Source organism: Lipophrys pholis, assembly GCF_963383615.2.
Source record: "Lipophrys pholis genome assembly, chromosome: 15".
NCBI lineage: Eukaryota > Metazoa > Chordata > Actinopteri > Blenniiformes > Blenniidae > Lipophrys > Lipophrys pholis.
Window position 1 is genome coordinate 24708617 of NC_137642.1, and position 17850 is coordinate 24726466.

Below are 17850 nucleotides of genomic sequence, written 5' to 3' on the forward strand. Positions count from 1 at the left end.
TTGTTTGCTTGCGCTCCTTCTCTATATTGACTTGTTTCATAAGTCCCGCTACATGACAGAAGGAGTGAGTCGGGAGGCGGCGAGGAAGAAAGACTTGGCCAGGCTCCAACTTCTCTTTTTTTCCATAGGAAGCAGCCCTCCCTGGTGCCCCCCTACACCCACCCCCCTGCTTGCACCGAGTTATCTCATCTGGGCACACGTTGGCCACGGCTGGGCCTGCACCGGTACAGGCTGTGGAGGGGGCAGACCGGGGAATGTGCTGCTGACAAGAAAAAAATACTCCCCTTTTTTTATATATATATATATTCTGCAGCTATGGAATTGCATTGAAATATTACAGAAGTTTTGACCCATTAGAACTTCAGACACATTTGCTTGTGTGTCTTTTTGATTGTTTGCAGTATTTTGAATGCAGCCCATTAATGTCGCACCCATGTTTTTACTTCCGCAGTGTGTGTGTGTGTGTGTGTGTGTGTGTGTGTGTGTGTGTGTGTGTGTGTGTGTGTGTGTGTGTCACACAATGCAATCCATTGGTCATATAAAGGTTGGAATGTCATTATGAGATTTCAAGTGTAAGTATGTACATAAATATTTACTGGTTGTTGCACAAGATCGACTTCATATAATATCTATATCAGTGTCAATCAGTGATGAATTTACCTAGCAATTAATGTGGTGTCGTCCATAGAAGCAGTCCCTCCAGCTTGCGATCGACGGTTAAATCCTGGGTGCTTGAACACAAAAGCAATTTAAGAGCTTTGAAGTGGTAAAATTGTGCGCACAGCTCAGTGACCATCCAAAGGTGGAGCTTGTTTATAAAGTGAGGCAGAGATATTCAGTCTGCCTAAATTTGACCACTGGTGTGCCAGATTTTAACCACATTAGTTTTTCCTCAACCAGCTTTGCGCTTGAATTCAAATACCATCTTCAAAATCAATTTCAACATACCACAATGGATTATTCTCTTTGAAAGTAAGCAACATGTAAGGTATTTGTCGCTGAATGATTACCAGCAGTAGAAGAAAATGAAAGTTTAGATTATGGATAAGATCTAGATTGACTCATTACTTGTAATTAGTAATAATTATCTTATGTGTTGAGCTGTTTTCAGTAGTTTTCTTTCTCCGAAGCTTTGCTGTGTTGATGGTTCACAATGGGACTCTTCTTTTACAAATGATGTTTGTTCATGTTGATGATCTTGTCCTGCTCAGTGCCGTTTAGTGTCTCACACATATACTTTTAGCGGGCTTGTCAAATAAGTCAGTGTATACAGGTGTTGGAGGGAAACCAGATCTTCCGAGCCCACCACAATGATCCATTGTCTCTGTGTAGAGTGGGTTTTTTAGTTGACGCCCAAGACGAGAGCCCCGACACACAGCTACGCTAAAAAGTACAAGCCAGTCAGCTGGTGTATTAGCCACATTAGGCCACTCTTCTGGGGATTTCAGGGTTTGCTAATTGCTGGCTTGTATTTTTAATTGCCTGTACCATTGCCATACGCACACACACACACACACACACACACACACACACACACACACACACACACACACACACACACACACACACACACACACACACACACACACACACACACACACACACACACACACACACACACACACACCTCCAAGTAATTAAACAGGAGTGAGTGGGGATTTTGTCTGCCTGCTGCTTGGTTCATTTGCAGTGCTGCTGTCAGTGATCATCTTGGTCATGGAGAAATGGGGCACCTGACATGTTCTACATGTGAGCCATAGGTAGGACCCCCCCCTTTTTACCTTCTGAACAGCTTTAAATTCTCCATAGCAGATAGATATACAATATGATGCTAGAAGCTTTCATGAGAGAATTAGCTCCACATGAACACGATAGCATCACGCATTAGCTGCAGATTTGTCGGTGGCACGGCCGTAACATCAGTCTCCTGTTTCAGTACATCTCAAAGTTGCTTTGTTGGAAATTGGATCCAGTGTCTGCAACGGTCATGAGTCCGCTCGCCTCATCAGGTTAAGGCAACCAGTGCAGGACTATGGGAGATTTATGATATTGCCATCATCTTGAAAAAAACACTGATTGAAGACGGCAGCTGGACTGCGTGGTGATGAAATAACACTCAATTGGTACTAAGTGGGGCAGCAATCTCTCCCACTTGTCACACCACCACCAACCTGAACCATTGGTACAATATTATGATCTGTCATTCAGAAATATTCTTTTTTAATATATGACAAAAGTCATCTATTGTCAAGTTTTAGTGAGTCTGTGTATTTTATAACCAGCTGTAACGAGTGGTTATCTGAAAAATTGTTGCCTTTTTGTGGTTATGGCTCTGGCCATATTGGTTGAGATGTTGCTTCCCGATCCCAAAGTTGGCAGTTGAAACCTATATCTTGACTTATAGACCGTTCAAGTCCTGCAAGTTTTTTACCTGCTACATTGTGTGCTTGGCTTTGACAGTGACTGCATGATGTCTCTCTCCACTAACTCTGAGTTAACAACCGCTACAGTGTGCTACACAACAAAAACAACCTGTAGGTCATCTATGTATGTGACCAGCGCCTTCACGAAACAAATAACTTTGCTCCTGACGTTGTCCATGCACTTTGCATGGCAGTAATGCATTCAATGTGATTGCGTGAGCAAGTGACAACTCGTGGAAAGTGTGTTGCGAAAAATGCACATTTTAAGTAAATTTCACCATCTCGAATCAGTCAGACAATCCTCCTGTGACCTCTTGTATTAACAAAACATTTTCATGTTTTCCCCCTGACTGTCCTCTTTAAATCTTACAGATAAAAATCCCACTGGAGCAGTTTGTGACTAATAATCATTCAACATTCAGTCTACGACCGTCTCCCTTCCTCATTCTCATTCAGTTTGAACTTTGGCAGGTCGCTTGCACTTATCCCCATACAAGCTTTGTGTTACATCAGTTAAAGCAGATGATGGGTCTGTTGAGTGGGTCAGGTTTTAGCCCGCATCATGGCAGGATGGTATATTTCACGTCTTTTGTGAGAATGAAGGCTGTTGTGAATGCACTTTAACAGAATCAAATTGAGAGTGAAAGCAAAGTGGAGCAGCTCTAAGGTCACTTCATTGAGTGAACATGTGTCAAGGAATTTGACAGCAAGCATTTGCATTTGATCGTTTGGCTTGCTACATGACAGATCCATCAGCCCATCCCAAAACAAGTTGGCCACTGATTCGTCTGCTGCACACAGCACCATGATTAAGTGACAGTGGGTCATAATTACCCCAGGCATCTAACATCTTCCCTCCCTGTGTGTGTGTTTGTGTGTGTACTACTGTGCAGTTATATCACAAATACTCATGCACATACCTCCGCTGCCGGGAAGGTTACAAAACTCTCCATTATTCAGGAGAGTCCTAATCTGCTCACATCACATACAACAGCATAATCAGCCACCTCTGGTCAAAAGGCATAATGAGTAAACATCACAGAACATAGTTTAGGTCCACTACAAAAACAGAATTCACAGTGAGGAGGGAGTTGTGTAAATAATTAGCAGAGCAACTCTCGTCACGCAGACATAAATACATGAATAATGATCAATTTGATCTTATAAGGGGATGATTCAGAGAGGAACCTGCATTTGTTAAGTCAGATACCGAAGGTGTGCAGTGGTGTAGGTGGTAAGCACCCTCATGTCAAAACCCAGGTTCAAGTCTGGGCTGTTTGGACTTTTCATGTTCTCCCTGTGCGTCTGTAGGTTTTCTCCAGCTCTTCTATTTTCTCCCAGACACATAAGAAGCATTTTAGAAAATGGATAACAACACTTGCAGAGTGAGGATTGATCAGACTGCCTTGCCTATTGACTAACAAGTGAATTCCAGTTCAACCAGTCTGCCTTGGAGTTCGATTGAACTCTATTTCAGTTGGGGACAACAATACATCGCACTGTTGTTAGCTGTCAAAAACCATGTTTGTATTATTTTGAATTTTCCCTACTGTTTTTTTTACTGTCAGTTGGTTTACTGCTCTTTTTGTGTAGTTTTATAGCTTTCTTTCAACTCTCTTCTCTCAAAAATAATTAATGTGGTGACACCTCATGGCACAAAGATCCTTTCTCTATGTAGGCAAATGCAACCGAGGCTATAATTACAGAAACAAGTTTTTCCTACCGCCTGATTAAGAAAGAATATTAGTTGTATCTTATGGTTAGCATAAAGCAGGGTGTTATTTTGTAGTACTCTGGCTGACCATGCCCTGTTAATTTTGTTAATTTTCATGACCAAACTCTGACCAGTTTCTTCTTTTTGTGCTGCAGGAGCTCTAACGGGGGGCCAGATGGGGCCGGGAGAGCTGCTGCAGCAAAGGCTGCGCTGTGGTCAGGTCCGAGAAGCTCTGGGTATCCTGGAGGCCATGGACTGGAGCACCATGGGAGACGAGTGCTACAGAGGCCTGTCCTCTGTCACGAACCACCTGCTGAGGCTGGAGCTGAGCGCAGAACGAGAGGGTGGGTCTCCCTCTCTGCATCGGGCAATTCAGGTCACATAGAACGTCTTAGTATTTTAGTTAATTGGAATAAGCGCTCCTCATAGTTGTGAGTCATAACAACCTGAAGGTTTGTAGTTTTGTAACTGAACTTGTTGGCCTTCATTGCATTTACATTTTATCCTGGCTTGTGAATCAGACTTTGGTTCCAGGGCTGATTCTGATTCTGAGATGTGATTGAAAAGTTAATACATCACATAAATATGCAAAGAAACACATATTAAACTACATTTTCGACTCACATGCACTCTATGAACTCCATTAATAATTTTAAGCATATGCCTATTTTCATGTATACAGATGTTTCTTTTTCTGTGTCTAGCTCAGCTCGAAGCAGCTCTGGGTGTGTTTTTTGCCCCGGCTGCCCCTCTCTCAGATTCAGTGTTGCGGGAGTATGGCGAGCCAATCAGCAAGTACGCCCGCCGCTTTTTTCACCACCTCCTCAGGTAACAGCACCCACTCTGTTCTGATGCTGTGGTCTTAATTTGATGCACAGATGAAGTAAATCATTGAGTGTTCTCGAAGGGGTCATTGTGAACCTCAGTAATTAAAAACAATGTAATGAATCCAGCATAAGAATATCGAGGACAAATGGTGAGAAATCTGCTCTTAACTATGGTTTGATTAACTCAAACACAGTCTCATGTCTCAAATTGAGTAAAATCTGGCATTACCTTTTTTGGCATTAAATATTGCAATTTGAAATAACTTTGACATCTCAAGTGGTATAATTATGTGTTTAATTATGTGTCTGAGTCACTTGCATGTCCACAGTCACAAATAAACCTGCTTGCTCATGTGGATTCGTTGGGTTTTTCTCTGTTAGAATCACCCAGAGATGACTGTGTTGTATTTGGTGCTATATAAATAAAGTTGAATTGAATGTTGTGAGGCACCCAGAGCTCTCAGATCAAAAGGTTTATTCATTGTTCCCTGGAGCAAAACGTCTCAGACTGAAGCAGCATCAAGTTTCTCTGCTGTCGAACAAACTTTTAATGTTACCTGAGGTCACCAGAAAGGTTCAGTCAGGGTCAAGTCGGTGGTTTGCAGTTAGTGTCATAGATAAATCACTGCTAAGAGCATCTAAAGCTATTGGTTTTACAGTTGTCTCACTTTTGAAATGCAGTTTCTGTCACGTGTTTAACTTGTCATTGTATTTTTTTTTACCCTTTGTTTTGAATGAAAATAAACTCTCCTCCCGTTGTCACACACATAATGTTGACAGGTGACCTGGTTAATCAGGTCTACCATTGAGAAATAAAAGCAGCAGTGGCAATGATTACATTACTAATTCTGACAACAAGCAGCAGTCAGATGAAATGAAGTGGTTGAAGCCATTCACCGCGACATATAGAAAAAAGATCTCATGAATCATTCAGATGCAACCAGTAACAAACAACTTAAGGATACAGGAAGTATACTCTTAATAAAGGTTGTCGTTTGATTGTCACTGAACACATAGATCTTTACATTGAAGACATAAAACCTCCCAGCGTATCCCCTCTTCTAGCATTTCTTTAGTATTAGGCGTTGTTTTCCCATGTTAGCATAAGATGCGTTTGACTGTTTTTATAGTTTTTCAACCATTTCAATGGCTCGTATGTACAGCTCTACTACAGTGTAAAGCTGTTTTTGGTGAATGAAATCCATCTAGATTTTTTTATCTGTGCTGACATAAAGTTTCTATAAGTTTCCCAATCCTCATACATGCCAAGCCACTAATTGGCGCGACCGTAGGGCTCATGTGCAGCACAAATGGTTTTTTTTCTTGTTTTCAGACGTTTTCATGAAAGAAGAACTATTTACTACGGCCGTAGCGTGGATGCGCAGTATCAGAATTTCAGAAAAGTTGGGTTTTCCCCCCGTATCCACGGAGACGGAGTGTGTTCAAAAAGTTGCGTTTTCAGTGATTCCAGGCACCTTTTGTTGTGTAAACAAACCACAAAATGCAACAAAAGTTTGGTGTTTCCATTGTCAGGTAAACAGGCCGTTTGTGAAGTTCGTCTTTAGTAGGAAATTGTTTGCCTCATTTTATAGGACCAAATTGCTTTGGCAACTGTAAAACAGGCATCAAAATGTCAAACACAGTATGATCTTTGAAAAGAATTAAGTTAAAAATCTAAGAAGTGCATAAAAGCTGCTGTTGTGTTGTACTCGGGAGTATTTTTAACGCATCACCGGAACATTTTGTTGGTTTTGATCAGCGTGGAGTGGAAAATCTGAATAAGGTGAACCGTCCAAGAAAACGTCTCTCAGAAAATGACATCCATTGAGGAAACAATTTAACACTGCTTATTTTCTGCTCACTATGACTATTTTAAAGAAGTCTAAAAAGGAAATAGCTTTTGAATTTCACCACAGACACAGTGATGCAGCTTTGAGTCATTCATAAGGCGCAGCACCACACATGCACCTGTTTAGACTGTTGTTTCATTTTCCCTTCTGCCATGAGAGCCTTTTGAAACGCCTGTTTGACTGAAATAGACCCCGTTGTTCCCACACACTGCCGCTCTGCATCCTCTCTCTCCCTCGCTTTCTTTTTCCTCCTCTGTAGCGTTGTTTGGCATCCCTCTTCCTCTCCTCTCTTATCACCTACCTACATTCTTTTTCTCTCCTTCCACATCAAATGAAGGGAGCCCCCCCTCTGCACCCCCTTCCTCTCTGCTTGTGTTTATTTGTTTCATGTTGGCTGCAGACGGAGAAAGTTGAGGTGTTTTGTATCAGGAGATACAGCTGTCTCTCTCTCTCTCTCTCTCTCTCTCTCTCTCTCTCTCTCTCTCTCTCTCTCTCTCTCTCTCTCTCTCTCTCTCTCGCTCTCTCTCTCTCTCTCTCTCTCTTTCTTTTCATTATAATTCTTGCTAATAGGAAAAGAGCTCACTATTCTCAGTTCAATTATTGACTGTGTTGTTTGCAGAGGTGTACGTGTCTGCGGCCTGAGCTCCGTCTGTGTGCACATCAAAGGGCAGATGATTCTTCTGTTCGGTTTCATCTCAAACTTCTGTCTTTTCTCTGCAGGCACCAGCGCTTTGAGAAGGCCTTCCTTCTTGCTGTAGATTTAGAGGCCAGAGATTTATTCATGGTAAGTGAAAATAAAATTATTTTAGAATATATAAAAGAAAGAAAGAAAATTCACATTTGCAAAAAAATAAAAAATCCTATAAGCACTCTTTTAAGTCATTGGAGACGTCCATAATGTTATAGATATAATTTTCCTGGTGTAAGACATCAGAAAACAACTGTAAATTAACCCTGAACGTGATAATAGTGAGTATTACGAAAATTATATAAATATCAATAATGTCTTTGTGCTTTTTTTATTTTACTTTCAAAAAACAGTGCTCTTTCTCTTGTAGATAATTCATTCTGTCTCTTCAGTGCTTGACATAATTGTTGTTGTTTTTTTTTTTTTCCTGGTATATTGTGTTTCTAACTTCTGTCCTGTGCCCACAGAGTTTTGTAATAATGTGAGAAGTTATTAGAGTTAATTGTCTTTTTAATTCGTCATTTGTACACTTAAGATTCTTTGATTTTGAAATTCCAAAATGTGAATGCACAGTGCATTATTATTAATACATTATCGCAGTTTAGTCAATCTTTTTTCTTATACATTATTTTGCAACTCTTTATGCAGCCAAACTGAGTGCATATTATTCTTGCTCAGCTGTGTTTAAGTTTAATGAGTAAAGTCACACAGAATGAGATTTTTCTGTCTTAAATCATTTGCAAAAATAATTACAGTTCTATTTTGGGTTTTTTCCACGTATATAGAAAAACAAAAGGTGTAATATTACACACCTATGAAAAAAATCTCCCCATATTTTTTATCGATGTGCTTCATGTTGATGTCATGCTTTACTCTCTCACCTCATAGTATGGATGGATGGATGGATGGATGGATGGATGGATGGATGGATGGATGGATGGATGGATGGATGGATGGATGATGGGACTATATGTGGTTTGGTAAAATGCAACATATATCAATGCATTTCAACACATGTTGAAACATTACAAATAGAATATTTGATAATTTCATTTTAAATATGTAACAAGTTGAGAGGTCCGTACTGGACAGTGTCCTGTCTTTAGTCTTTCAATTGATTTGTAAACATCTGGGAGAGACGGCACCAGTTCGCCGCTTTGTTTGAGCTGCTTTTGGAAAGCTAATATCGTGGTCTACAAGTGCATATCTCTGTTTTATGTTGCGCAATGTTACTTTTGATTTGTTTTGCAATTTTGGAACATTTTAATGCAAATTGATGATAATTTTTTTGCCACTTAAATGCTCCTTTGTTGCACAATCATTTTACTGGGCTGCTACTAAACCTAAACCACTAAACCAAATGCTCTTCTGGCTATTTATTTTTATTAGCACCACTTTTATTCAGCATTTCTGTTGTTCCCGTCAAATTCAAAAAGAGCAATTATTTTCCAATTTTCTAATTGTAAAGTGTCTTAGATTCAGTGTCTTGCATGTCGTCTACATTATACTGTGAGTCTTATCAGTTTATGGGAACTGCATATCATTGCATCCTGTTACTCATATTTTACACATCTTAGTCTTTTTGGAGTCTACGCAAAAAAACCCAAAAAAACAATCAGGTACTGGGTCAAAGACATACATGGTTTTCTTCACGCTTGGTTGTATACTGAAAATGTAGATTGACTTCACAAACCTTCATGTAATTCGTAGCATTTTATCTAAGCTCCAGTTGTTTATTCACCGTTGTTTCCTCGTTACTTTCATGTGCACATGACTTGTGACCCGTACGGGTTTGCTGTGTGTCAGAGAGCAGGTGTGATCTTGGTATGGGCCCCCGTATCTTTTCACAACCTCCAGGGCCTCAGCTCAGCCCGGTCTCCCCTCGAACTCGCCCTTTTTCTTCCACTCTACGCTGAAATGCACCTCTATGTGTTTGACCCCCTTTTTCATGAGGCCCCCTTTGCTCCATGCTTCACCAACACCCCGGCACATTGATGCGCGCACACACACGCACACACACACACACACACACACACACACACACACACACACACACACACACACACACACACACACACACACACACACACACACACACACACACACACACACACACTCCTCTTGGTCCTTCAATCACACTGATAGCACTGGTTCCAATTCCCTCCCCACTAAGTAGTGCTGCTGGGAATCCGAATTGAAAAGGTGGAGTCGAGCCTGTGAACCTTGAAAGAGTGCAAGCGAAAGAGGGGATGAAGAGGAGGAGGAGGGGTTAGGGTGTAAATGGAAAGCTATCTGACAAATACACACACACACACAAAAAGCAAAAACAAAAAAGAGGGGGAGGAATGAAACATGGAAGTGCACTGTCGCTGTTTTTACAGCTGGGAATAAGGACCCAAGGAAAGGTAGCAGCTTTGATCAATGAATGGACTCCTTCTTGTTCACAATGGTGCCGGCTGCCATGCAAAGCCCCCACATACCAGTGGAGGAACTTTGAGCTTAATTTGTTCCTGAAGAATATTTGAACATACGGATGGGAGTTTGACCCTCAACCTGATTGAAAGACGATCTGCTGACTGAATCACGGCCTCATCAGAAGCTACCAAGCAGCTTCTTCCACAAGCCTGAACTGGAACAACAGAGCTGTTTGTAAAACCTGTTGTTTATTAGAAACACTGGACTTTTGCATTTGGCCACCCCAAGGTCCAAATCATTGTCAAAAATAGGATTTGTATGATAAATACTAACTCAGATAAACATCAAAAAACTCAATTTTAATTTCATCGATTGGAGGCAGCATGACCGAGCAGAGGTGAATAGTAATGTATTAAAATGCTCCTGGTTCAAATCTTCTGTGTGGTGATTGTATGTTCTCCATGTGGTTGTTAGTTTAAATTAATTGGCCACAGGTATGTTTGTGATTTTCTGTTTCTTTTCCACTCTGCTGAACACAGTGGACAATCATGGCAAACAGGCAGCGGACAGGCTTTTGTTTCCTCTGGTGCCACTAAACACAACAATGTTAGGACGACTTGTGGTTTGAGAGAATAGAATAGAATAGATTAGAATAGAATAGAAGTACTTTATAATCCCAGAGGGTAATTCTGATGAGGGATGAACTGGTAATGTTAGCTATGTGTGGTTCACACTCTTCACATCCCATGACCCTCATTACCAAAGAAATAAGTTGTGATTTTAATTGGTGACAGCAGGAAGATGGTCAGTTTAATGTTTGGATCTGACATCAATTGCAATTGACATGAAAATGACTGAATGCATGCATGTCGGGTCAATTAAATGGGTCAATTATTCTTTGCGGTGGTGACAGGATGGGAAGAAAGAGGTTAATTTATCATCAGTATAATCAGATTTAAAACACTTTTAATATCGGGCCTGGTTTTAGGAGACAAAAATCAACTGGACGCGTGTCGCGTTTCACATTCAGATGGAGATGAAAGTCATTGCTGTACATATGAGACACAATACAATCCTTTTCAAGCTTTTTTGCTATTGTTATACAATACACACACGCATGCTTGTGGACAACATGTGATCAAACGCCTGTAAACTGTCTTTCTTCATGGTATTGGCCCTCTCAGAATCTGAATTTGCAAAAAGTGCGTTCAACTTTGTTGAGGAAACACTGTTAAATTCAAATGAGTGAGCAGTATAAGTTCTCCGAATCCTTTATTGCCGTTGTTGTTGATCTACCTCACAGAAGAGCTATTAACTGTAATCATAGTGTGCACGTGTTGTACTGAGCATTTCCTTTATGTTTTCACTGTTTACACAGAGAATGCATTTCTAAACCATTGCCAGGTGTATTCTGAGACTCCTCACGTGTAAAATCGTGTAAAACAGCCAACAAAAGTTTACCGTTTTCACTTTAGACATTTTTGTCTCAACACAACCTTGACTAAATTTACTTGTACTGTCTTTCTAACCTTTTTTTCTTAATCTCTTGTCAAAAAGTCACAATTATACCGGAATTCTGTGGGAGAAAAAAACTACTCACAAATCACACTCTGTGGTCTTCTTTATCAACCCATATCAGGACAACTAAAAAGAAGAGTAGCTTATTTAATATAACTAATTTGAAGTGGCACAAGAGTAACTACTCACTATACTGAAGTCTAGTTTTCAGTGACCTGCACAACACGGACGTTCGCACATCTGCCAACACATAAACTGCCAATCCTTTTCGTTGTTGATCTGTAACTAAGTTAATGCTCAGTCTCAACAAGCTTTTTCAAGCACCTCTTTTCGCCTCAGCGACCAAGAGAGCAGCAGCTCGTCCTCTGAAAAGGGCCAAAGAGAGAGGAGGAAGAAAGAGAGGACGTTGACATTTCACCCTTCGCTCTGTCCGTGGCTCTAATTAGGTTGTGTTGTTGCTTTAACCCGCTGGTCGGCTGATTGAGTCGAGGTAGAGGGGGTTAATGAGGGCAACCCCCACCTTTCGTCTCCACTTTTTTTTTTTTTTTTTTTTTAACTCTCAAACTTGCCCACAGAACTCACTAACGCACCGTTGACTTGATAAAATGTGCACACACACACACACACGCACCAATAGATAACACGCACACCATCACCTCCTCCAGAAATGCTCAGCATGATACCCCCACACCACCTCCCCGGGCCCCATTGTTTCCCCGCTAACAATGGTGGTCCTCCAAGCCTTTTCTCCTCCACAAAAGGAAACCTTTTGTTGAAATGAAACACTTTAGTGTCGGGCTAAATTGAGGGGGAGGAGGACCGGGCGGCGGGAGGGGGGTGTTTTGGCGGAGGTGGAGGTTGAAGCGGTGTATTAGGAGCTGGTGGTAGGGGGTTACTCACTCGTTTGCATCTCTTTTTTTTTCTTCATAATTGGCACTGTTCTGTAGCTCCCTAATTAGTGTTTGATAATGAGTTGATAATGTAGCCAATTAGGTCATTCGTCAGCCAAGTCAAGCCCATGACAAGTTTTTCTTTCCTCCGACTCCTCCTTTTTCTTCCTCTTCTTCTCCTCCCCACTGGTTCTTGATGTGGCGTTGTTAATTAAATCAAATTGTGTGATAGTCGAATGCTATCCCGGTTCTTTTGTACGCCCGACGAGGGTTTGTACTGTTTTCTTGTTAGATACGCCAACAGTGAGGCAGGCCGCGTCTGGTGGGTTCACCACCTATCTTCCTCCTCTATCTGACGCCAGCCTGGGTGATGCTGGAGGAGGAGGAGGAGGAGGAGGAATTGCTCTTTGGCAGTAAGCTGACTGTTGTTGCTCAGATGAGTAATTAGCGCTAAGTCCTTAACACCTATCTGATAGAAGTCAAACACGAGGTTCCGAGATAACAGAACAGGTGTGTCTGAAAACAAGTGTGAAACAAATGAGCTCATGTCCGGGGAATTTTCCCACACTTATTTCTATTTGCGTTCCTTTAGACACTTGTGTCTAGTTGAAGTTCAGTGTCCAGTTTCCATTCATCATCCATCTTCTCTACAAGAGATGACCTCAGAATGCATATAAAGATCTATTTATATAATAATATAGATAGGGAGCTACTAGCCAGCTTTCATGGCAGCATCACTAATATCTCAGCTCGGGTCTCAGTATTTTATTGTGTCTGCTTCTCTGAAGAAATCTGTTTTAAAAAAAATCTAGATTTTCTCTCAAATTTTTACAATTTGCTTGGTGGTTTGGCAGGTCGGATTGGAGCCTTTTGGTTTTGGCCCGCATGGTTCTGGTCGACATCCCTGGTTTAATGAAATGAATGTACTTTAATTAGCATCTTTGATAATAACGACGGCTCGAAATTCTCCCTTTCTAACTATCAGAGGAAAGAATTGACTCATTTTCTTGAAATGTCCTTGAAAGTCGCCCTTTACCTGACATAAAAAGCCAGTAAGCATCACCTGAAATGTGCAGAAAGTTCTTGTGAAAAGACTACTCTCTACTTTCCGATGCCCATAATTTATGTCTGAATGATACGTTTTGCATATCTTGATTTCCTATGCCTTTTCTGTCAATTGAGTTGGTCAGTCGTATAAATTCCCCATCCATCATCCTAATCCCTCTTTATTTTGACTATAAATCTGGTGACAAACATTAAAGTAAAATCACCAGTTTTTGTATCTGAGTTTCTGTGACTGTTTGTTATTAGTGTGTTTTCCTCATTGTGCACATAATGTGTGAACACACTGGAGTCTCTTTCAGTGGCGGCTTCAAAAGAAATCATCAGGATTTTATGCCAGTCCCTCAAAATCAAAGAGCAAAGGCTTTACCCCTACTCCACTCACTCACTAATCCCTGCTTAGCAAGATTTCAGATACTTATGGAGAAATTGACCTTTAAAACTACAATATTAACAAATGGATAACACTGGCAAAGGCAGGCTTTTGTGTGTGTGTGTGTGTGTCTGTGTGTGTGTGTGTGTGTGTGTGTGTGTGTGTGTGTGTGTGTGTGTGTGTGTGTGTGTGTGTGTGTGTGTGTGTGTGTGTGTGCGTCACTGAAACACAAAATACACAGACGATTGAGAAATCTTAAATACTTTGGCGATGTTGCAAGATGCATCAAATCTGGATACAGTTTTATATGTTTGTTTTTAATCAGAATATAAAACAACAGAGAGGACCTCAGAGGAAGTTCTACTTTTCTACTTCTACTTTTATATGCATCAGAAAGAAAAATGGCAAAACTGTCTGCAAATGTCTCAAGTGAAAAAGCACACCTTTTTTTCCTATCAGAGTATAAGTTGGAATTTTTAGTGTTGAGCCCCTGAGCTCTAATATCTAAAGTATGTGAAGGTCTTCAGACGAGTTGATCAAGAATTACTCGCTTAATTAAGTCAAAAGGGAATGAAACATCACAGGAGCTGAAATTTTTAAGTTTTTGAAATTATTCTTTTACCTCCCCATCATTCACCCTATTTGATTCTTCTTCTGGGTTCACAGTGTGAGGTTCTTTCAGAGGACTGTGTTGAATTTGATTTAAAGAGGGTCAGACCTTTAACATGACAATATAACAACTTAAAACTCCCTAGAGTTAACTTTTTTTTGTAAAAATAAACACATTATTTAAAACTGACTTTATTAGCATGTCATTTTAAACAAAGCCTTCTGATGCAAGTATTAGCAAACTATGTATAATAACTAAAAAAACTTTTGTTTTGACTTTAGTTTAGATTTTGTCCTTGGGTTGGCTGGAAAAACCACTGACAGATCTGAAATGCTGTCTGCTGCTGGGTGTTTCTGTTCTGATTTTATTTGTTTTGCAGGTTTTATCCACAAAGAAGTGTGATAAACAATGGATGAATTATTAAAATCTCATGTGAAAATGTTTCTAATTTTACATCTTGGAAGTTCATCCATTGCTGTAGTTTTGGTTCGTACGCTGTATGTTTAGCACCTCTCTGTAAATGTGATACTGTAATAATAGATTATCATCATAATGTTTTAGGATAAATTTGGCTTTTAACTTTGAGATTAATTAAGTTCTACTTCCGTGGAATTGTAGTACTGCCATTAGTGTATTTTATAAGTATGTAAGATTATTCATACTACTACAACCTAAATGTACTGCTTAAAGCATGGATAGGTCACTATAACTATGCCCACAATCTGAATTATCTTTCCAACTTTGATCTGCGTTATTAACAGGACATAGGTGAGGTGCAGGGGTCTGCAACCTGTATCTTTAGATACGCATTCAATTGTTTAACCTCTCGTCCTAAAACAAACTAACAAAATTGGTAAAATAGCTAAAAATGACTTGAAATGGTACGACAACTAAAAAGGCTAAAATTGCTCGAATGGCTATAATATCTCAAATCACAATAGCTTGAATTATGAGAAATAGTTAGGAAAGAAACGAAAAACTGCTGAAATAGGTAAAATTACTACAACAGATCAAACTGCTAACATGGCTAAAACTGTTCACATTGCGAGAAAACTTTTTATTTGAAAAGGCTAGAAACAACTATAAGAGTTACAGCAGTTACAAGTTTTCATGAAATATTCTCAATTGTCATCGTGAAATGTCACAATTGCAATCTAAGATCCAGTTTTTAGAGGAATAGCAAAACGTGTACAATTTTATATCTGCATTGGCCTCGTCATAAAATTTTAACATGTTTGCCTGAGTAATGTGCTTTGCAAAGAAATATTCACATCAAATCGAGAGCCTGTTAGAAATAATGTAAGTTTATTGGAGTTGAACACTTTGAGTTTCACTTGAGAAGTTTAAAACAAATGTACTTTTACTTGCTTAAGCTTGAAAAATGTTACTCCTCCTCCCATGCAGTAAAATCCCTGCACATGATTCATAGCCAGTAATGAACTTTTACTTGTACCTCTCTATAATTATGTCAACGCTATGCGTCCTGACGGCCTCAGATGAAAGAGAAGTCCTCAGCCTGGGTTGACGTTTCGCATCGGTCCCGTTTGTCAGGAATCCACAGCCGGCACGTCACACTGCAAACACGCAGACACCAGCCCATCTGCTAATGTGACGCAGGAGCTGCTTTGTGCCAGTTAACCTAATCCCTGGTTTATTTGGAGGTAGCCCAAATATCAGCCAATATCGGGCTCTTAGCGTCCACCGTCGGTCTCCTCCCGCCCCTCTGCTCCCCGAAAACGACCCACTAAAACGCCCCTCTTTATCAGCGCGGTTAGCTGGCTCGCTGCAACCCCTAAAGCTCTTATATAAATAAGATTAGTGTCGCGTTTGAGCGTCGGGGAATAAGAGGTGTAATATCTGATGGTTTTATATGCAGTATTATTGTTATCCCTTCTTAGTCGAGCTGATACTCCTCTCTCTCGCTCTCTCTCTCTCATTTCACATTTGTTCAATCGTATATTCTTTCCCTGGGTTTCGTTCACCAGATTCAGACAGTATTACGAGCAGCTAAGCTGGAATAAAGCGCCCCAGCATCAAATGTTCATATTGTTCTCTTCTGTCTGTCACACAATCCCCCCCCCCCCCCCCCCCCCCGCTCCTCCCTTGTGAATTTTGCCTTGCGCTCATCTTTTAATGTCTTCCTCTCTTCATCTTACTTTTCCCTCCTTGGCTGTGCTGCCTCCTCTCTCCTCCCATCGGTTTGATCTTCTGCCTCTCCGGTTGTTATCAATTAAGAAGCCTCTCTCATATCTAATTGAGGGGCCGCGTCCCGAATCGGCCAGCTCCGTCCCGGGAGCCGATTTAGATTCTTTTGAGGCCATTTTGTTGTCGGCCATTTTCACATTTCGCCCTAACTCTTCGCCACAGAGGGCAGGCGCCACACTATAATTACCCAATCTGTTCCCATTCATACTCCTCAATTTCAGCACCTCTCTCTCTTTCTCACACTCTCCTTTACTCTCCCCTCTCGGCCTGCCCCAATCCCTCTCCGCTTCCCACCTCTTTTAGAAACCAGCACCCCCCCCACACACCTCTTTTTTCCCCCCCTCCGGGGGTACAAAAGCAGGGTTACAATATGGGGGTATTAGGGCCGGGTGCAGGCTCAGCTGGGGACTGGCTTTAGCCAGCTGAGGGTTATCCGTGGCGAGCCGCGAGTCATGGCACTGATGTCCTGTGATGTCGCTGAGGCGGAAGACTTTCCTTAACACGCTGTACCCTTTGATGGGCCCTCAGGCCCTGCGCTCAGCCTGGGGAAACCCCACAACCCCGAGCTGCCCCTCCGCAGGTGCCAGGATGAGGGTTTGATTCACACCCAGTTCAAGCAGGAGAGGCGTTTCAGCTGCTCTTGCCAGGCATTCTTTTAGTTCTCGCATAATTGAGGCTCATAATGGAAAAATTATTCACACCGAACAGACATTTACAGCCTTTGAGCTTTTGTCTTGCAATGTGATGAATTATGGCAAATGATTATTATTATTATTCTCAAAGCACCAATCAAAAAATTCCGAAACAATACCACATAAATCTCAATGACAAAGAAATATGTGTCCGTTCTGCTTGTATCCGAAGACTTACAAATAATGTTATCAAACTCATTTTTTTTGAGTGCTCAGATACAGTACAGGTAGATTTTGAGTGGACCACACCGGCAAAATGACAATGTGATTATTTATGAACAATAACATCCCCAAATGTGTGCAAAGGATCATTATGAAGAATTCTACACTAAATCAAATATGTTTTCATAGATGTTGAAGGACAGCATAATATTAACTTTAAGCTGTTTTAACTGATGCATCAAAATAAACAAATAGTTTTATCACGTTTTTTCCGAAAATGAAAAAAAGACTCAATTAGACAAACCTAATAAAACAAGGTGTCTTTGTTGTTCTTACTCTTGAGTCACTGTGCTTCTTTCAGTGTTGTGTTACATCTACTGTTCATAAAACAGTTTGATCCTCAGTGAATCAATTACAAACA

The 17850-nt window shown here is 40.8% G+C and overlaps 1 protein-coding gene across 1 annotated transcript in view; it reads left to right on the plus strand.

The window, feature by feature from the left end:
• wdpcp (WD repeat containing planar cell polarity effector) overlaps positions 1-17850 on the plus strand; it is a 100136-nt gene that overhangs the window by 62141 nt on the left and 20145 nt on the right. The window contains exons 11-13 of the mRNA XM_080482149.1: positions 4293-4481; positions 4842-4965; positions 7535-7598. Of these exons, the coding sequence (XP_080338275.1) occupies positions 4293-4481; positions 4842-4965; positions 7535-7598 (377 nt within the window). The remainder of the gene's footprint in view (positions 1-4292; positions 4482-4841; positions 4966-7534; positions 7599-17850) is intronic.